Source organism: Schistocerca nitens, chromosome 10, assembly GCF_023898315.1.
Source record: "Schistocerca nitens isolate TAMUIC-IGC-003100 chromosome 10, iqSchNite1.1, whole genome shotgun sequence".
Classification (NCBI taxonomy): Eukaryota; Metazoa; Arthropoda; class Insecta; order Orthoptera; family Acrididae; genus Schistocerca; species Schistocerca nitens.
Window position 1 is genome coordinate 139,804,267 of NC_064623.1, and position 21,138 is coordinate 139,825,404.

General features: G+C 42.8%; 1 protein-coding gene across 1 annotated transcript in view; it reads left to right on the forward strand.

Moving 5' to 3' along the window:
* The window catches only part of LOC126209938 (atherin-like), a 194,449-nt gene that overhangs the window by 13,261 nt on the left and 160,050 nt on the right, over positions 1-21,138 (forward strand). Inside the window, exon 2 of the mRNA XM_049939055.1 lies at positions 4,315-4,619. Within this exon, the coding sequence (XP_049795012.1) occupies positions 4,315-4,619 (305 nt within the window). The remainder of the gene's footprint in view (positions 1-4,314; positions 4,620-21,138) is intronic.

Below are 21,138 nucleotides of genomic sequence, written 5' to 3' on the forward strand. Positions count from 1 at the left end.
TCAAATATATAATTCCCGGCAATCAGTTGCAACAATTATGCATATAATAAGTTGAAAGTCGTTTGTCATGGAAAAATAAAACTTGAAATATAACACAATATCACAAATAATATTCAAGTGGATACAATTTATTGAAAAGTTCGGTATACACTCGCACATAATTAACAATTAGTGACCAGAAGTAGCTGGAGTATCGCACGAACCAGAGTGATAGTTATCATAGAAACATGGAAAGCAGAAAACAGCACGACATCGAGCACATCTGATAAACGAGGCGTTTTTACAAGAACGATTGTTTTTTAAATTATCTGTTGCGAAACACACCTGATTGACATTCTGAAAAATTGTTCTATCGTTCGTCAGGTTTGATGCATACCACGCGTATCGTATCATATCGGCAAAAATCGGAGAAGACAATTGGTGGTGAACGATGGATTGGATTTATTTCAAGTATATATATATATATATATATATATATATATATATATATATATATATATATATATAGGGTGTTTCAAAAATGACCAAAAATGACCGGTATATTTGAAACGGCAATAAAAACTAAACGAGCAGCGATAGAAATACACCGTTTGTTGCAATATGCTTGGGACAACAGTACATTTTCAGGCAGACAAACGTTCGAAATTACAGTAGTTACAATTTTCAACAACAGATGGCGCTGCGGTCTGGGAAACTCTATAGTACGATATTTTCCACATATCCACCATGCGTAGCAATAATATGGCGTAGTCTCTGAAGGAAATTACCCGAAAGCTTTGACAACGTGTCTGACGGAATGGCTTCACATGCAGATGAGATGTACTGCTTCAGCTGTTCAATTGTTTCTAGATTCTGGCAGTACACCTGGTCTTTCAAGTGTCCCCACAGAAAGAAGTCACAGGGGTTCATGTCTGGCGAATAGGGAGGCCAATCCACGCCGCCTCCTGTATGTTTCGGATAGCCCAAAGCAATCACACAATCATCGAAATATTCATTCAGGAAATTAAAGACGTCGGCCGTGCGATGTGGCCGGGCACCATCTTGCATAAACCACGAGGTGTTCGCAGAGTCGTCTAAGGCAGTTTGTACCGCCACAAATTCACGAAGAATGTCCAGATAGCGTGATGCAGTAATCGTTTCGGATCTGAAAAATGGGCCAATGATTCCTTTGGAAGAAATGGCGGCCCAGACCAGTACTTTTTGAGGATGCAGGGACGATGGGACTGCAACATGGGGCTTTTCTGTTCCCCATATGCGCCAGTTCTGTTTATTGACGAAGCCGTCCAGGTAAAAATAAGCTTCGTCAGTAAACCAAATGCTGCCCACATGCATATCGCCGTCATCAATCCTGTGCACTATATCGTTAGCGAATGTCTCTCGTGCAGCAATGGTAGCGGCGCTAAGGGGTTGCCGCGTTTGAATTTTGTATGGATAGAGGTGTAAACTCTGGCGCATGAGACGATACGTGGACGTTGGCGTCATTTGGACCGCAGCTGCAACACGGGGAACGGAAACCCGAGGCCGCTGTTGGATCACCTGCTGCACTAGCTGCGCGTTGCCCTCTGTGGTTGCCGTACGCGGTCGCCCTACCTTTCCAACACGTTCATCCGTCACGTTCCCAGTCCGTTGAAATTTTTCAAACAGATCCTTTTTGTATCGCTTTTCGGTCCTTTGGTTACATTAAACCTCCGTTGAAAACTTCGTCTTGTTGCAACAACACTGTGTTCTAGGCGGTGGAATTCCAACACCAGAAAAATCCTCTGTTCTAAGGAATAAACCATGTTGTCCACAGCACACTTGCACGTTGTGAACAGCACACGCTTACAGCAGAAAGACGACGTACAGAATGGCGCACCCACAGTCTGCGTTGTCTTCTATATCTTTCACATCACTTGCAGCGCCATCTGTTGTTGAAAATTGTAACTACTGTAATTTCGAAAGTTTGTCTGCCTGAAAATGTACTGTTGTCCCAAGCATATTGCAACAAACGGTGTATTTCTATCGCTGCTCGTTTAGTTTTTATTGTCGTTTCAAATATACCGGTCATTTTTGAAACACCCTATATATATATATATATATATATATATATATATATATATATATATATATATATGTGTGTGTGTGTGTGTGTGTGTGTGTGTGTGTGTGTATACATTTGAATTACAAAAAAAACAAGTAATTAAAAAAAAGTTGCATGGCGCGAGATTCGATCAGGCGACCTTCGGATTACGAACCCGAGCACCTACCGCTGCGCCACGACGCTGTAGAAAACAGTTAGTCGTAGAGAGTATTTCACGGCAACGGTTTCTTTTAACTGTCGATTTTCTCGACAACGGCTGAGAAGTGCATCTTGGTGCTTTGCCACATTACACCTCTGGCCATGAGCTTTTATTATGCACAGTATGAATCGAATCTGAATTTCACAATTGGCGGCCTCCCCTTGTGAGACACAAGACGACTTGTCCGTCTTGAGCTTCGGCGCATGTGAGGTCGCCACGTGAGTCCAGTAGGCCGCGCCGTATAGCGAGGCGTAGTGGCTTCGCGGTCGACACGAGAGCAACAGGAGTCAACCCACGACATCAGTCTGGCCGGGGCGAGCTGCGACACCGTCAGACGGGAGATCGGCGCGCCTTCCTGCGCCCGTTGAAGCGGCTGGCAGCGGACGGTTCGGGAGAGCGATTTGGGGGTGCTGCGCCAGGTCTTCGCCAGAAATCGCAGTTTATTAGAAGTTAAGTGATTGGTGATATGTTATTTCATTTACTTGTCAAATTCTACTTGTTTTCTTGGCGATGTCACCAGCCGCATTGTTTTGGGGTCGTCCCACCATTCTTCTCCGTCTGTCCACCCGCGGAAGGTGGTTATTTATGAATTGGGTTAGAGCAACCTGCGGTTGGGGTTGTTCGCTAATCTCCCTATCAATGTGCGGTACGTTAGTACCTGCCTATGTCATGTTTGTCGGATTCGGTGCGTTAACGAACTTATTGCTTGAAGTCTAACGGCCTACTTCCTGAAATATCTTTTATCTTGCCTATGATCTTGAGAGGCGGTATATGTGTACTGTAGAGAATGTTTTACCAAACTTGTATAATTTTATGTAAGATTGCATTTCATGGGCTTTTATTTAAATGGTCATTTTAGTATATAAAGTTACCACCCCTCCACTGTAAGACTTTTCTTAGAAGTTAAAATCAAGTTGCACCTTCAGTGGCAAGTTAATCTTTTAATTTTAGTGTTTTGTACCATTTCCATCCTTCCTACGGTGTGCATAGTTTATGTGCTTGTTTGAATTGCTAAAACTTTAAGGTAATCTGGTTTGTTGCAGATTTGCACCTGTGCAATCTTTCAGAGGCTGTTGTGAGCGGTCGTGACTACGGCCGTGTCAAAAGGGAGCGACAAGGTTCTCAACCCGAAAGCTCATAACTGAAAAATTTGGTTCTTTCTGCCTCTGAATAAATTGTAACTTGATATTTAGAGGGTGCTTTCTGCTTATAATTTTAAATCCGTTTCTTTAAAGGCTTTTAGGAATAAAATTCCCACTTGTTAAAAGCAATTTCATTCTGATTTCATCAGTTACTCCTTGGCAACTACTTCCACGCTCGCATAGTGTGATTAAATGTGTTAATGTTCTTGATGAATCGCTAGTAAATAAAGTAAATTTTTAAGAAATGTGAAACTTTGAACATACCTGCTAAGGTTCAGTGACCGTGTCAGAATTATATTAGAACAAATAAGCCCTCGGTCAGAAATATTAGGTTTCGACGCTACTATGAGTTGTAAATACGATGGCGAGCCGCTAAGGGCTGCTCGTATTTGAGTGCACAAGGTTTGCAACAAGACAACTATTAATGACGTCACCTTTACGGCTTCGATTTTTTTTAAATGTGACTTGTAAGTACTGCATCTTTTTCCAGTCAGTATAAACTTTAATTTTGTAAATGTATTATATACCTAATATGTCTTAGAAGAGTTAGTTTAATTCTGAAGACGACGCTCATAGTAGCGCCGAAACCTGGTCAATTTTGCCGTAATATTTGTGACCGAGGGCTTATTTGTTCTAATATAATCTTAAGAAATGTTTTGAAAGTAAATTTACGGTTCAGACTTCAGATGCAATGGACGCCATTTGAAGAAAAAGTGCTCATGCGTTGATAACACATGAACACTGGTTCATCAGATGCTTCCCATATCATCTGAAGATGGCCTTTGAAGGCCGAAACCAGTTATTATTGTATCATAAAAAGTGACCAAGTTAAAAACCAAAAAGCAGCACTGCTGAAGAAGCTGCTCTGTAGACGCGAGCCCTCGGCCCTGCAGGGCTGCGGCTCTGCACGCCGGGGTGGGCGGCAGCGCAGCCCCCGGCCGCCGGCCGCCGGCCGCCTCCGTGGCGGCGGGGGCGAGACGGAGAGGCGCCATAAATCATAGCGCCCCCGGCCCCCGCCCGCCGCCGCCGCCACCGTCGCCCCCTCCGCTATTTAAAACGGCGCCCTGCCTGCCAGCGGTCAGCGGCCATGTTGGAAAACACGGGCCCTTTCCTCCGGCGGTCCGCCCCCGCTGCCTCTGGGGCGATGCTTTCCAATTTCCACCGCCCGCCCCCACCCCGGCTCCCCCTGCCGGGCAGAGTTGTCTTCGCGGCGCGGTCCACCTGCGGGCAGCCCGAATCCGTCCCCCCTTCCTATCCCCCCCCCCCCCCACTCGTCCCGCACAACTCCTGCTTTCTGCTTCTTCCCACAGAGCAGGTTACTCTGTGCTGCAATATTCCCCCATCGTGTTCGCGAAAGCTGCAAACCAGATACGTTTCTGTACGATACAGCAGATCTAAAATCCATCTGCTGAGTAGAGTGGTCGGTGTGATGGTGCGCTGGAGCAACTATTGTCATGTGTTCCGATTCTCTAAGTGATCTTCTACTTAGAGTTATCAACTTCTGCAACACCCCAACGTGGGACACCAGAGGAAGTCCAATTTTGTTTGCTGAACATTTCTTATTAAAAGGTGCCACCACAAACTTTGGTCTGACATAACTAAATACAATGTAAGTTATTAGCAGCTGAGGAGAGCTCCGCCTACCATCCTCCAAGGAAGCCATGGGTCTGAAGATGGTTATATAAATATAACCGAAACCGGTCACCTATGTTATAGAGACATACGTGTTGTGATCAAGACTGAACTTTAGTTAGAATAGCAATGTAATTTTTTTTTTTTTATGGCAGACGCGCGGGATTAGCCGAGCGGTCTCAGGCGCTGCAGTCACGGACTGTGCGGCTCTTCCCGGCGGAGGTTCGAGTCCTCCCTCGGGCATGGGTGTGTGTTTGTCCTTAGGATAATTTCGGTTAAGTAGTGTGTAAACTTAGGGGCTGATGACCTTAGCACTTAAGTCCCATAAGATTTCACAGACATTTGGACATTTTTTTACGTCATATCTGAGTAATCTAATGGAAAAGATTTACGAAGGACTGTTCTTAAAGGGTAAGGTGGTACAATTGCGATCGTTTCGGACAAATGTTATTGTAACTGGAAATACAGTGAGAACAGAAATAATTTTAACTATGGCACTTGTTCAAAAATGGTTCAAATGTCTCTGAGCACTATGGGACTTAACTTCTGAGGTCATCAGTCCCCTAGAACTTAGAACTACTTAAACCTAACTGACCTAAGGACATCACACACATCCATGCCCAAGGCAGGATTCGAACCTGCGACCGTAGCGGTCGCGCGGTTCCAGACTGTAGCGCCTAGAACCGCTCGGCTACTCCGGCTATGGCACTTGTTCTTGGATGTTTAATGAATATGTAACACAAATATTAGGCAATTACAAATGTTGGTATAAACACAAAAAACGGTTACAGAATTGTGAAAAATCGATCGAAAATGTACCACACTAGGTAAAATTTTGATCACTGGCATTTTCCACATAAAAAGCACTATTTCCATAGGACACCAGCGCATACTTCGTGGTACAAAACATTGCAGCTCTGGCAGTGAATCCAGTCACCCTTAGCTACTGCTTCTGCACTATAATAATTCAATAAACTAAACCCACAATTAATTCTTGTTGTTTGCTGGAGATTGGAAGCTTGGTACACTTCTTTCATCATTACTCACAGACGTACATTTCTGCTTATAGTTTTAGATGCATTTGTTCATTGCTTTCCTTGTGCCCTGTTGAAAATGTTTTCTCTCGCTGCGGAGATTTTCCAGGTTTTCATCTGAAGTGTGTCTAGCTCATGTCTGTGTTTTCCTCCTCCGAGACGATACCTTTTTCTCTGCACTTGGCAAAATGTCCTAGACAGCATCGTGCTGAGAAATGGTACTGGGCCTTGTTGTTACGGATTTGCCGTGTTCTTCAGTTACATCTTTTGAAGATAAGGGTTCTTCTCCCATAATGCTGTTAGTAGCTTGGCTGGTGGAGGCGGAAAGAGCATGAACCTCGAATAACGTTGAAGGTGCCAAAGGGCATTATTTCTGTACATCGGAACCCTTTGACTGCGCACCGAACGGACGCAGTTTTGCTCCAGGCATCACAGAAAGTAGTACAGAATCGTTGTTTTGTGATGCTTTTATTGGGATTGCGATGAATCCTGTCACTTGCATTGCTGTGACACTGAGCCATTAGCGAGTTAAAGAAATCTCTATCTAATGGTTGCGGTACATGTGTACTGTGCGGAGGCAATCCCAAAAGTTCTATCCCATTTTCCCGACAGTATTCTATAGCATCTAAGCTGGCATGGTTGCCATGGTTGTCAATAATAAGAACTGTAATAGGGCTACGCACTGCTTTGTATTTCTTGAAGTGTCGACGCCAGACCATGTACAACTCTTCATTAAAGTATCCCGATTCATTCATCTCGGTAATGTATCCAGGAGGTAAGCCATCTTGAAATTCAGGGCGTTTCCTCACTCCTTTAAAAAATACTGTTGGTGGTAAATATGTACCACTTGCATTCATGCGTGCACAGTCAGGTTTTGTCCTCTTCCCACGTTTTTGTGAAACAACTTCTGTTGTGTCTAGACAAGACGTCCTAGACACAATGAGAGGAAGCCGAAAGGCACGCGCTTAAACTCACGCAGGCTGGCGTGAGGTCTGAAACAGGATACGTAATGAATGCTATAAAGAAAAGTACGTAGCTTCTGGAATACTTAACTTTAATCCACATTTGTAGAACATCGCTCTTGTACAGATATAATCTCCATTTTTATATACACTGGTAATGGCGCCTTGCTAGGTCGTAGCCAATGACTTAGCTGAAGGCTATGCTATCGTCGCGGCAAATGAGAGCGTATTTGTCAGTGTGGCTTCGCTAGCAAAGTCTGCTGTGCAACTGGGGCGAGTGCCAGTACGTCTCTCTAGACCTGCCGTGTGGTGGCGCTCGGTCTGCTATCACTGACAGTGGCGACACGCCGATTTAAAGGCTACCACCTTGCAAGTGTGGTGTCTGGCGGTGACACCACAACTTCTGGCTTGCCTTACGACTTACTATTTTTGTGGGTCTGTTGTTAAGAAGAAAACCGAATTCATCCATATTATAAATGAAGGGCTTATTTCAATAGTGGTACAAGTCCATTTTTGCTCATTTTGAGATACAGAGTCCTAAAGTTAAATGAGCGCTGAAATATCTGCAGTTGGGATACCAGAAATATTCAAGCATAAGGCTTCTTGCTAGAAATGAACCTTTCTTTCTGTTTGTTTGGATCATTAATTTCAGAAGCATTATAGGCAGAAAAGTGGAGGTAATGGACTTGTACCACCATTGAAATAAACTCTTCAAACACACTCTGGTTTATCAAACAAATCATATTCCGTTAAGATTTCTTCTAAATTCTGAAAATATTTACTTCTGCTTTATTTAAGCATTCAGCTCTGGCTCGCGAAAGACCATCGGTTTTCTCAGGCTAAGGTGTGTGTGTGTCTTAACAAATGCTCTAAACCAATAGATTTCAGCAACCTTGCTTTCTACGTTCCATGGATGTTTCAAATTATTTTTCTCATCTAACCGAAATGCAGATTTTCTTAACTGGAGTGGCGAAAAACCCAGTCCTTGCTGTTCTAGAAATAAAGCTCTCTGGACCAAAGCATCTTCCATTTCAGAAGTGAGTACCGTTGGATGACCAATACTGTTTTCTATAGGACTAATTGGAGTTAATCCACCTTGCATTTTCATTTTAATTTGCACTTTACCATGTAAAGTTCTGAAAGGAATGTCCAGTTAATTCTGAAGCAGCTCTAAGGCTCAAGTGTCCACTCATTACACTCTTTATTCCCTCATCTGACGCAGCTGGAATTTATTGTATATTTTCGTTTTCATGGAATCTAGAAAATAAGAGGCGGCTTTAAAAAATCGCGTAGGAAAATGTTTATATTTATGCAGAATTTATTTGCAATAACTATGTATAATATGTCTATGGTAACCACTCGTGACGAACTAAACAAAAAATTGCAGTGATCGAAGTTGTACTAGGGTATCGAAATTGTACCATTTTTCTGATCGAAAATGTACTATTGGCGTGAGTGAAATCACGAGTAAATAGTAGTGAACTGTGCCAAGAGATGGCGGCACATGTCGCAGATGCTTTCTCTGTAGGTGTCTCAGAACACGCCCAACGTAAAACAAGTTTATAACCTCACTAGATAGAATTTGCAAGCGCGTGGAAAACAGAAAATTTATAAGAGCGCGTTGGACAAAGTAGCTTCACTTACTTCTTAACAGGAAAAAAATTTATATCTCCGTAGCACAAAGACAGGAGGAGCCGTAGAAACATGCTACACTACAACGCCACACAAAGGCAAGTGCTACCAACGCTACGAGACTGACAAATGGCGCGAAACCTTATGTTGATGGGAATTGTACCTATAGCGAAATTGTATCACTTTACCCTATAACAAATAAGATTCCAAAATTAATTCTCTTTATTTCATACTACGTTGGTATGAACTGCCGTAAGATACTTTGATTAGACTATGGAGTCGTGCTTTATGGACAACGTGATGAAATAGCGCAGGCGAGGAGTTCATCTGCATCTACATACATACACTGCAAGCAGTCGTACGGTGCGTGGCAGGGAGAATGTTGTACCACTACTAGTCAAATAAATGGCACTGAGCACTATGGGACTCAACATCTTAGGTCATCAGTCCCCTAGAACTTAGAACTACTTAAACCTAACTAACCTAAGGACATCACACACATCCATGCCCAAGGAAGGATTCGAACCTGTGACCGTAGCTGCAGCGCAGTTCCAGACTGTAGCGCCTAGAACCGCTCGGCCACAGCGGCCGGCCACTACTAGTCATTTCCCTTCCTGTTCCACTCACAAACAGAGCGAGGGAAAAACGACTGTCTATACGTGTCCGTACGAGCCCAAATGTTTCCGATCTTAATATGGCGGTCCTTACCCAAAATGTACGTTGGCGGTAGTAGAATCGTTCAGAAGCCATGCTCAAAACTCAGATTCCGGTACTCTAAAATACTAGACCATGGAAGCGATGGTGGGATACTGGTGTGAAGACATAACGAAATACTGAACTGTAGCGTGAGTACATGATAAGGATTAATCAGTCACAAAACGGCAAGGTTTGTTGGACATGTAGTTTTGATGAATATGGATAGATGAAGAAAAAAGTAAAGGAAAGAACAGGCAGGACCACAGGTAAGATAATAATCCATTGCGTGTTGAACACTGGAAATATTGATTGGAATTTGGAATCAGGGTGGAAGAAAGGATAATTGGTGAAGCAAGTAAATGCCGACTTGTATTCCAGGGAACAATTACAGAGAAAGGTATGGTAAAAGGACAGTATTGTTTGGTACGTTGTACACAACGGCAAGGAGAGGTGGGCTACACGGTGGTGCAGTAGCTGTCATCGTAGGGAAGCTTAACAGGAGCAAAACGTGATCAGTGTTCACCTAAATACAGTTAATAGCAGGTAAGTTATAGCTTTCTGCAGCAGTTGCAAAGAAAATTTACAAAAGAACAGACGAGTCCAGCTTTTAGTGTAGGAAAGAGCAGGCCGAAGTTCCCATTACTAACGCACGAGCGAACTGTCAGAAGCTGACTAAGACTGAAGACGGCAACCGACACTGGCCGTGTAGCACCCACTGGCCATCTTATGTCGTGGCAGGAGAAGACGCTCGTATTCGGAACCACTGAAGGTGTGGCTCAGCGGGTGTGCATCATTGGATCTGCAGTGTCCATATATGAGTGCTATTGCATCTGTTGGAAACGTGCTGGTGAGAGTGGTATAGATCTATGACAGCATATATAGTTGGTAGTGGAGAAGACGACAGAAGATGATACTGAAGATCTCGAGAAGAAGAGCAGGAGAAAAGAAAAGAAGAAGAGATTCTGCGAGGAGAAGAGGAAAATGCTATCCATGAAGGGGCTACCCAAGATCCACAGAGATCGTAATGGGAGGAGGATAAGAAGAAGAAGAAGAAGAAGAGGAAGAAGAAGATATAGATAACAGATACAAAAAAAAACTCGAAAGTATTTGGGAAGCTGCAAAAGCAGGGCTCTACTAGGAAGAAGTAAGGGGAGGAGTCGAGAGAGAGAGAGAGAGAGAGAGAGAGAGGGGGGGGGGGAACCTCACGCAGTCAAGTCTGCGGTCTCTCCCGCTCGCTACATTCAGGCGCCCAGCGTCCGCGGGGGAGCATTATGCAGATGGAAAAGATCCCAGCACGCCACGCCACAGCGGGGGCGCGCGTCCGGCCTCAGGCCGCGCGGAATCGATACGGAGGCCGAAGAGATGGGGGCGGACAGGGACGGCGGGCGAAGCGCAGGCGGAGACAAGAGGAAGGACAGCCGAGATTAAGAGAGTAATGGCCGGGTCAATTAAGGCCGTCCCTGGCGGCCAGCGTGATGGAGCGCGCCTCATAACCCTAATGAATGCGCCGCCCAGGGGCTCACGCCTCGCGGACACTAGCCGGGCTTATCGGCCGTGAGCAATACAGCCCCGGCCAACATCCTGGCAGGGTCGCCAAAATCTGCGCCCGGTATGAACAGGCCGAAACCAGGCTCTGTTGGGCTTTGACAAAGCTGTAAGTCGTCTCCTTCACTTTCTCATCCTCTCTTCTTCTGAATACTGTGAAACTGTTGCAGGAAAATCTGAAGAAGTCACGAACAAAATTCAGCACATAGAAAAGGGGTGTAAGTAGGCTGTGTTAGGTTTTTATGTTAGTAACGCCACGTAGCGCTCTGAACGAAAATCACCGACTGTGCTGTGTGCAGTCTGTGGCTGGTTAGAATTTTTGGAATACTCGCTATTGTAGTGTTAGGCAGTTGGCTGGCCGGGGTGGCCGAGCGGTTCTAGGCGCTACAGTCTGGAACCGCGCGACCGCTACGGTCGCAGGTTCGAATCCTGCCTCGGGTATGGATGTGTGTGATTTCCTTAGGTTAGTTAGGTTTAAGTAGTTCTAAGTTCTAGGGGACTGATGACCTCAGAAGTTATGTCCCATAGTGCTCAGAGCCATTTGAACAATTTTTGGTTGGGCAGTTGGATGTGAACAGCGCGTAGCATTGTGCAGTTGGAGGTGAGCCGCCAGTAGTGGTGGATGTGGGGAGAGAGATGGCAGAATTTTAAGAGCGGACGATCTGCACGTGTGTCCACCAGAAAGAGTAAATTTGTAATACTGGATATCATGAACTGATATATATATATATATATATATATATATATATATATAATGATTTTTTTAACATTATTAAGGTAAATACATTGTTTCTTCTCTATCAAAATCTTTCATTTGCTGACTATGCCTATCAATAGTTAGTGCCTTCAGTAGTTAGAATCTTTTATTTAGCTGGCAGTATTGGCGTTCGCTGTGTTGCAGTAGTTCGAGTAACGAAGTTTTTTGTGAGGTAACACTACAATAGCGAATATTCCAACAATGCTAACCACCCACAGACTGCACACAGCACAGTCAGTGATTTTCATACAGAGCGCTACGTGGCGTTACCAACATAAAAACCTAAACAGTCTACTTACAGGGGAAACAACCGTCACTGAAATTTAAAAAGTCACATTTAATAGATCCATGGGATTTACCGCAGGCAAACAGACCAGATAACTGGAAAGTCAACATCAAAGGCCTATACGAGTCGATATGGAAGACGATACAGATCTAGTCCTATCAGATCTTTTGCTCAGTTATCGAACTATACAATACCGCTTAAATTCTGGCCAGATGTGTATTGGTTTTGATATGTAAATTATCTACACCATATTTGTGGATTTTCGTACAGTCTTCCAATCGTTGGGTGAAATTTCTCTGCGTGTATAATTTTCTGATTAATTCATGGGGTAGTGGCATGCAGTTATGGAGAGCCGGCCGGCGTGGCCGAGCGGTTCTAGGCACTTCAGTCTGGAACCGCGCGACCGCTACGGTCGCAGGTTCGAATCCTGCCTCGGGCAAGGATGTGTGTGATGTCCTTGGGTTAGTTAGGTTTAAGTAGTTCTAAGTTCTAGGGGACTGATGACCTCAGATGTTAAGTCCCATAGTACTCAGAGCCATCTGAACCATTTTTTGACTTACGGAGATGGCGGTAGTACTGCATACACAAGATATCAAAGGGCAGTGCATTGGCGGAGCTGTTATTTGTACTCACGTGATTCATATGAAACGGTTTCCGACGAGATTGTGGCAGTACGACGGTAATTAACAGAGTTTGAACGTGGAATGATAGTTGGAGCTAGAGACATTGGACATTCCATTTTGGAAATCGTTAGGGAATTCAATATTCCGAGATTCACAGTGGCAACGGTGTGCCGAGAATAGCAAATTTCAGGCATTACTTCTCACCACAGACAACGCTGTGACCCACGACCTTCACTTAACGACCTTGAGCAGCAGTGTCGTCAGTGCTGACAGACAAGCAACACTGCGTGAAGTAACCGCAGTAATCACCATTGGACGTACGACAAACGTATTCGTTAGGACAGCGCGGCTAAGTGCGGTGTTAATGGGCTATGGCATCAGACGACCGACGCGAGTGCCTTTGTTTGCAGCACATCCCCTACAGCGCCTCTCCTTGGCTCGTGACCGCATCGGTAGGACCATAGACGACTGGAAAACCGTGACCCTTTCCTATTTCAGTTGCTAAGAGCCGATGGTAGGCTTCGGGTTTGGCGCAGACCCCAAGAAGCCATGGACCCAGTTGTTAATAAGGCACTGTACAAGCTAGTGGTCGCTCCAAATGGTGTGGGCTGTATACATAGAATGGAGTGGGCCCTCTGAAGCAACTGAACCGTTCAGTGACTGGAAATACTTGTGTTCAGCTACCTGGAGACCATTTGCAGCCGTTTATGTGCTTCATGTTGCCAAACAGCGATGGAATTTTTATGGATGATAGTGCGCCATATCACCGGGGTACAATTGCTCGCAATTGGTCTGAAGAACATTCTGGACAATTCGAGCGAATGATTTGGTCACCTAGGTCGCTCGACGTTAATCCTATCGAACATTTGTGAGACATAATCGAGAGGTCAGTGCGGACACAAAATCCCGCACCGGCAACACTTTCGTAGTTACGGATGGCTGTAGAGGCAGAGTCACGCAGTATACTGCGGGGGATTTTCCACGACATGTTGAATCCATGCCACTTCAAGTTGGTACAATACGACGCGAGAGTTCGAGGCATCCCAGGACTTTTCTCGTCTCAGTGTGTTTTCAAACTTCAATCCTATTCTATGAAATTTACTTGGCAAATAATCAACAGCAAAATTTTCTAAAAACAACTGTACATTAATTTTACTATATTTACCATTAAGAGCAGACAAAACATATGTTCCTATCTATATTTTTACTAATTTTACTTTTGATATGTAGTCAATATTGAAACATAACAGCAAGAATCTAATTTTTATATCTACAAATTTCATAACCTTTTTTATCCGATATTATTGTTAAAAATCCTCGCATGAAAGATGTCTTCAGAAAACTATATATGTACTGAAACCACAACTAATCTAACAAGGGAACCTTCCCATCGCACCCCCCTCAGATTTAGTTATAATTTGGCACAGTGGATAGGCCTTGAAACACTGAACACAGATCAATCGAGAAAACAGGAAGAAGTTGTGTAGAACTATGAAAAAATAAGCAAAATATACAAACTGAGCAGTCCATGGGTAACATAGGCAATATCAAGGAGGATGTGAGCACAAGCGGGCCGTGGTCTCGTGGTTAGCGTGTGCAGCTGCGGAGCGAAAGGTCGTTGGTTCAAGCCTTACCTCGAGCGAGATATTTACTTACTTTATTTTTGCAAAGTTATGATCTGTCCATTCGTTCATTGACGTCTCTGTTCACTGTAATAAGTTTAGTGTCTGTGTGTTGCGACCGCACCGCAAAACCGTGTGATTAGTAGACGAAAGGACGTGCCTCTCCCATGGGAACCTAAAACATTTAATCGCAAGGTCATAGGTCAACCGATTCCTCCACAGGAAAGCACGTCTGATATATTCTATACGACACTGGTGACGGCATGTGCGTCACATGACAGGAATATATTTCGACCCACCTAACTTGCACACTTGGCGAATGGGTAAAAAGATTCTTCTACCTTGCCCGATTTAGGTTTCTTGTGGATGTGATAATCACTTCCAAAAAAGTGATGAAAACATAAGAGTGTGTCACATAAACTGCAACAAATGAATGCAACAGTTTCACAGTCGCACAGTTTTCTCTGTGCTCTGTCAAAACATATGTTTTTAACGTTTTCAAATGCTTCCGTGTGTAGATCGTCAAATTCTGCATATGTCCAAGCAAATCTGAACATGTCCTGGAATTTTGGAGAGCGATATTGATTATGTGTGAGTGCCTGAACTCTGATAATTGACTGAAAATAAAAAATTAAAATTTTCACTCGCGGGAAGACTTGAACCTTTTTTTTAACGTATATACACTTTTATTCACAAAATAACAATTTCGTTTTACAAATACAGTTTAAATTTTACTTGTAAAGACGAGACAATCCATTCTTTGCTTTTATTTTTCTGTTACTGTACTGTCCAGGTAATTATTTCATTTGGTGTTTTTTTTAATATTTTTTTCGAGAGTCTGTTAGAGTTTTTTAGTTGTTTCTTGCACCGTTTATTGTTGTAGTTTAGCAATTTAGCTTTTCTGAGTCTTTGCACGCTACATTTGTACGTATGGCAGAGTGAATTTGGAATAAGCATTGATTGTACGATCTAGTTATTTACAGAGAATAATTAGTATATAAGAAAAAAAAGAAAAGTTAATCTATGTTATTTTACTTATTACTTGTTATGTTATTATTTTGTAGATATTTTGAGTTGTGGATGTGCTCTATTCATTTTAAAATAATGTTAGGTTATTACTATCTTCTTATTAAATCTTGTGTTAGAGAACAAGTGGCAGGCATTTTACGTTGGGTCTTGGAAACCGAGACCTTAGTGGGACATGCACTAGGCATGAAATCAGTTTGATAGAAATATTAACGAGTGTATCAGTTGTCAGCTCTTGTTTGATGAGTTAAGTGGTATCCCAAGGGGAAACACTCATGAAGAACTATCTTAACATATTAAACAATCCATGACAAAAGAAAAAGGACATTACTATTTTAGCGAATAATTAAACCTATTGTTTTCGATTGAGCAAAGAGCAATACACTAGGAAGCATTATATAGTGCAATTTTAGAGCTAGTTTATTATAGGTGGTGCGTGAGAGTAAGGAAGACTGAAAGGAGGAAACTATTCGTGGTGGAAAGACAGACTTATATAGGCATGTGAATCACTAGTTTGTTGTACTGATAGACCTGTAATAGTTTTGTGGTACTCACAGTTACGCACACCTCTGGATTGCACACGATGGAAGGTAGAAAACAAAAAAAGCACAAAAAACCAAGGACCTCTCGATCCGCAGCTGCTCACGCTAACCACAGGACCACGGCGCTCCTGTGCTTACAATCTCCTTGATGTTGCCTATGTTGCCCATGGACTACTCAGTTTGTATATTTTGCTTATTTTTTCATAGTTCCACACAACTTCTTCCTGTTTTCTCGATTGATCTGTGCCAACTTATAACTAAATCTGAGGGGGGTGCGATGGGGAGGTTCCCTTGTAAGTTAGGCTCTGAGCACCATGGGACTTAACATCTGAGGTCATCAGTCCCCAAGAACTTAGAACTACTTAAACCTAACTAACCTAAGGACATCACACACATCCATGCCCGAGGCAGGATTCGAACCTGTGACCGTAGCGGTGGCGCGGTTCCAGACTGAAGCGACTAGAACCGCTCGGTCACAACGGCCGGCTAACTAATCAAAAAATGGAAGTTATCTTGATTTTATTTTGACTCAGCGTATGTTCTGGAAAGTTCCAGAACGAACTCCTTGTCTTACTTCATCTTAGTTCGGTGGGAATTTCATCAGTCTCCGTTAGTCTTAGCTAGTCTCGTTTAGGCTCCTTCAGGCGGCGTTCAAACTATATTCGAGCTCATACATACTGTTCTCAACTTGAGACAAATTCTTTGAGTTCATGATGGGCTATGAGTTTTATGTTTCGATATTCACTTACGACATTTTGAAAATGTGTGTCAAATGTTATGTGGAAGGATAAATACACAACGATATGTAACCGAAGAATTATTGGTTCGAACGTACGCCATTTAAGAAGTCTGGAAATTAAAATGGATATTTCGCAACGAGTTTTAAGCATCGGACACTGAGGTCATATCAGAGTTAAGTGAAATTTTCTATGTATACGTTTCATACATTATATCTTGGATTTATAAATACATTGCTGCACTAATAGTTCTGCTTTTCAAGCAGTGTTTAAAAGATTTAAGTTTTAAAGGTAGGATATCAAACAGTAGTAGTGTCAGAATTTAAAAGAGCTCAGGAAGACTTGAGTTCAAACAAGGAAGAAGGGATGCACAGCATTCCATCGGAATTTGTAAAATCATTGTGGTGAAGGGAGGGGGGGGGGGGTGGCGAACAAGCGGCTATTGAAATTGGAATGTGGACTCTATGAGTGTGGAGCTACGAAATCAGACTTGCCGAAAAATATCATCCACCCAATACTGAAGATAGCAAGTGCAGACAAGTATGAGATCTGAGAGTCAGCTTAACGGATTCAGCCGTTCACGTTACTATCAAGAATAATATATATAGAGATGAAAAGAAAACTGACTACCCGTTTGTTGACGATCAGTTTGGCTTTCAGAAATGTGTCGACACCATAGAGGCAGTCCCGGTAATGGAAACAAGATTTATGAAAAGTCCAGACAAGTCGACATGAAAACGCGACCAACATTGTAAAATGTTGCACGATGTTCTAAAATTTGAGGAAAATAGAATCTGTAGGAAAAACAGTTAATATACAACACATACAAGGACCAAAAAGGAGCAATAAGAATGGAAGTCTCAGAACGAAAGGGTGTGAGAGATTGATGCAGTGTTTCGCTGCTACATCTAAGAAGGAATGACATATATAAGAGAAAGGTGCCAGAGTGCTATTAAAATTGAGTGTGGATCGATATCAGTAACATAATTCGCTGATCACGGTGGTATCTTCAGTGAAAGTGATGTAGAATTATAGAATTACTTGAATGGAATGAACAGTCTAATGAATATAGAAGAGACAGAACGTAAACCGAAGAAAGGTGAAAGTAATGGGTGACTGATGATAAATTTAACATTAAATTGGAGACCACGAAGGAGATGAAGTTAAGGAATGCTATTACATTCAGGAGATGGTGCAACACAGCTCTTAAGCATTTGAAAAATTGCATATTACCGCCTTGAGCTGATGGTAAAATGCTTTACTTGTGCAACCATTTCTGGTCATCTGACTTCTGTGAACATGGTGGTGATCAAATGACTGAAACTAGTTGGATAAATAAAGAACTATATCAGCAGCTCAAGGCGATAATGTGATATTTTTCGAATTCTGCTGACGGACGAAGCAGGGAGGACATGAAAAGCAGACTAGCGCAGCCAAGAGAAGTTTCCTAGTATCAAACATTTTCCTTAATCTGTAAAAGAAATTATTAAGAATTTTTGGAGCACAGCAGTGCATATTAGTGAAACATGGACTGTGGGAAATCCGGAAGAGAAAACAAGCTTTTGATATTTCGTGGTACAGATGAATGTTGGAAAAAGGTGTACTGATAAGAAGTTAGGAGGTTCTCCGAAGGATCAGCGAACAAACTCCAGGGATGTAGAGGGTAAAAACTGTAAGGGTTTGCAACAAACAAGTAAGACCGTTAAGGTGAAAGCGTTACTCTGAAATGAAGAGTCTGGCACCAAGTGAGGAAATGGTGGGGAGCCGCACCGATCCGCTCAGAATAGTGGAGACACAAGAAAAAGAAGATGCATCTTTCTTGTCCTGTCATGGTCACCAAATTCTACAGTACGACCAACAATCACACCGTGGCATTGTTGCCTACTCTGTACGTCTTGTGACCAGATAGTATGCCGTGTCCGATTACAGTTGCCCCACCACTGAGTTAACTGTACTTTGCGTTCTAGAGAACTGAACTTTAGCAACAACCACTATCGCGTGGAACATTTCGGAGAACTCATGACTGTTCAGTATTCTTTTAATTCTTACACAGTCTGATATCCTTATTATCCTCGACACGATTGTGCCTTTTTGTGAGCAGTACTATGTCATACACAGATGACAACGTAGCAAACTGGCAGTACTCACTTTAGTTGATGAAGTTCGACAACTGTCTTTGTATAAACGCTCTCAAGTACGAACATTAACTCTACGGCATTGGCTGTGGTACATGAAGATATGCTTGAGTGCCGTATGTATTAGGTTGGTGCTTAAGTTCATAGGATATTTTGCATATGCTGTGAGTTTATTCATCGATTGCCACTTTTTATTTATAGTTCACTGTTGCTATCTGAGTTTGCATATTGTCATTTGGATATACTGAGTGGAGCTGTGGACGTTAGAAAATTGACTGATAACTCGGGAAATAGGAACATTTCCGACGTATTCTTCTGTTTGAGCTCAGTAGAGGGGTGACAGCAGCGGAGGCAGGCAGAGAGAATGCGCCGTGTACGGGGATAATGTCATTAGTTAGAACACGAGAAGAAAATGGTTTTCTCCTTTTAAGGAGGATCGTTTTGGCATTAGTAAATCTCCACCTTCTGAAGGTGGCAGGGGTCAAATACAGGGAGCGGAAGGCTATTTACAATTTGTACAGAAACCAGATGGCAGTTATAAGGGTAGAGGTGCGTGAAAGGGAAGCAGTGGTTGGGAAGGGAGTGAGACAGGGTTGCAGCCTATCCCCGACGTTGTTCAATCTGTACATTGAGCAAGCAATATAGGAAACAAAAGAAAAATTCGGAGTAGGAATTAAAATCTATGGAGGAGAAATAAAAACTTTGAGGTTCGCGATGACATTGTAATTCTGTCAGAGACAGCAAAGGACCTGGAAGAGTAGCTGAACGGAATGGACAGTGTCTTGAAAGGAGGATATAAGATGAACATCAACAAAAGTAAAACGAGGATAATGGAATGTAGTCGAATTAAGTCGGCTGATGCTGAGGGAATTAGGTTAGGAAATGAGACACTTAAAGTAGTAAACGAGTTTTGCTATTTGGGGAGGAAAATAACTGATGATGGTTGAAGTAGAGAAGATATAAAATATAGACTGGCAACGACAAGGAAAGGGTTTCTGAATAAGAGAAATTTGTTAACATCGAGTAGAGATTTAGGTGTCAGGAAGTCGTTTCTGGAAGTATTTGTATGAAGTGTAGCCATGTACGGAAGTGAAATATGGACGATAAATAGCTTGGACAAGAAGAGAAAAGAAGTTTTCGAAATGTGGTGCTACACAAGAATGCTGAAGATTAGATGGTTAGATCACATAACTAATGAATAGAATTGGGGAGAAGAGAAATTTGTGGCACAACTTGACTAGAAGAAGGGATCGGTTGGTAGGACATGTTCTGAGGCATCAAGGGATCACCAATTTAGTATTGGAGGGCAGCGTGGAGGGTAAAAATTGTAGAGGGAGACCAAGAGATGAATACACCAAGCAGATCTAGAACGATGTAGGTTGCAGTAAGTACTGGGAGATGAAGAAGCCTGCACAGGATAGAGTAGCACGGAGAGCTGCATCAAAACAGCCTCTGGACTGAAGATCACGACAACAACAACAACTCTCCACCCTCAGGAAGAGCTTCGGGGTTTGATGAAGATCGTTTAAACGGATTAATCCACAATAATACACGTCATTGTACTCGAGAACTGGCAAATGCGATGAATCGTGACCATTCCACCACCGTGCGACATTTGCATGCAATGGGGAAGGTTCAAAACTCGGGTGTACGAGGACCGCATGCTCTAAGCCAAAATCAGAAAAAGCAGCTGGTGGCTGTACATACATCTTTGCTTGCTCGTTACCAACTGGCTTGTGAACAACAGCGACCATTCCTAACCTCTATCGTTTCTCGTGATCAGAAATGGCGTCTTTACGCCAACATAAGGAAAAGAAAGGAATGCTTCAGCTCAAACAAAGGAGCAACTCTACAAATAACTCGCGGGCATCCACGAAAGATAACGTTATGCGTCTGGTTGTAAGTAGGCTGTTTATGTTTTCTTATTGGCAACGTTACGTAGCGCTCTGTATGAAAATCACTGGCCGTGCTGTGTGCAGTCTGTGGCTAGTTTGCATTGTGTCTAACTTTTGAAGCCTTTGTCCCATTTGTTGCATTAACTGTAATAACAGTGCACTGGTGTCTGAAACATGTTCCTCAGTGCTTTTCAGCAGTGAATTTGCACCGGCAACATTCACATTTTGACAAGCGGAAAATGTGTCTTGACTCATTTGAGAAAACGGTGAGAACCCAAAACCTGAATCTACAGTATTTGCAATATTGTGTTCTGTCATTCCCGATTCCAGAGGCGAGCTGTTGCCGACCGATCGATCGATAATGCTTCCCTGTTCACTACCTGTTTCACTGTCTACACCATTATTTGACGCCCGCTCCATTTCCCTATGCACAGTTACCAAATTACTACTTTGAATATTAGTTAATTCATTACATGGTGGCGCTAACACACTGCTTTCGTCTTCACTGTCATTTCTCAGTTTACTTTGGAGCCTAGTATTACGTTTTTCACACGCCAATATTGTCACAATATTTCACACGATAACTCAGAAAA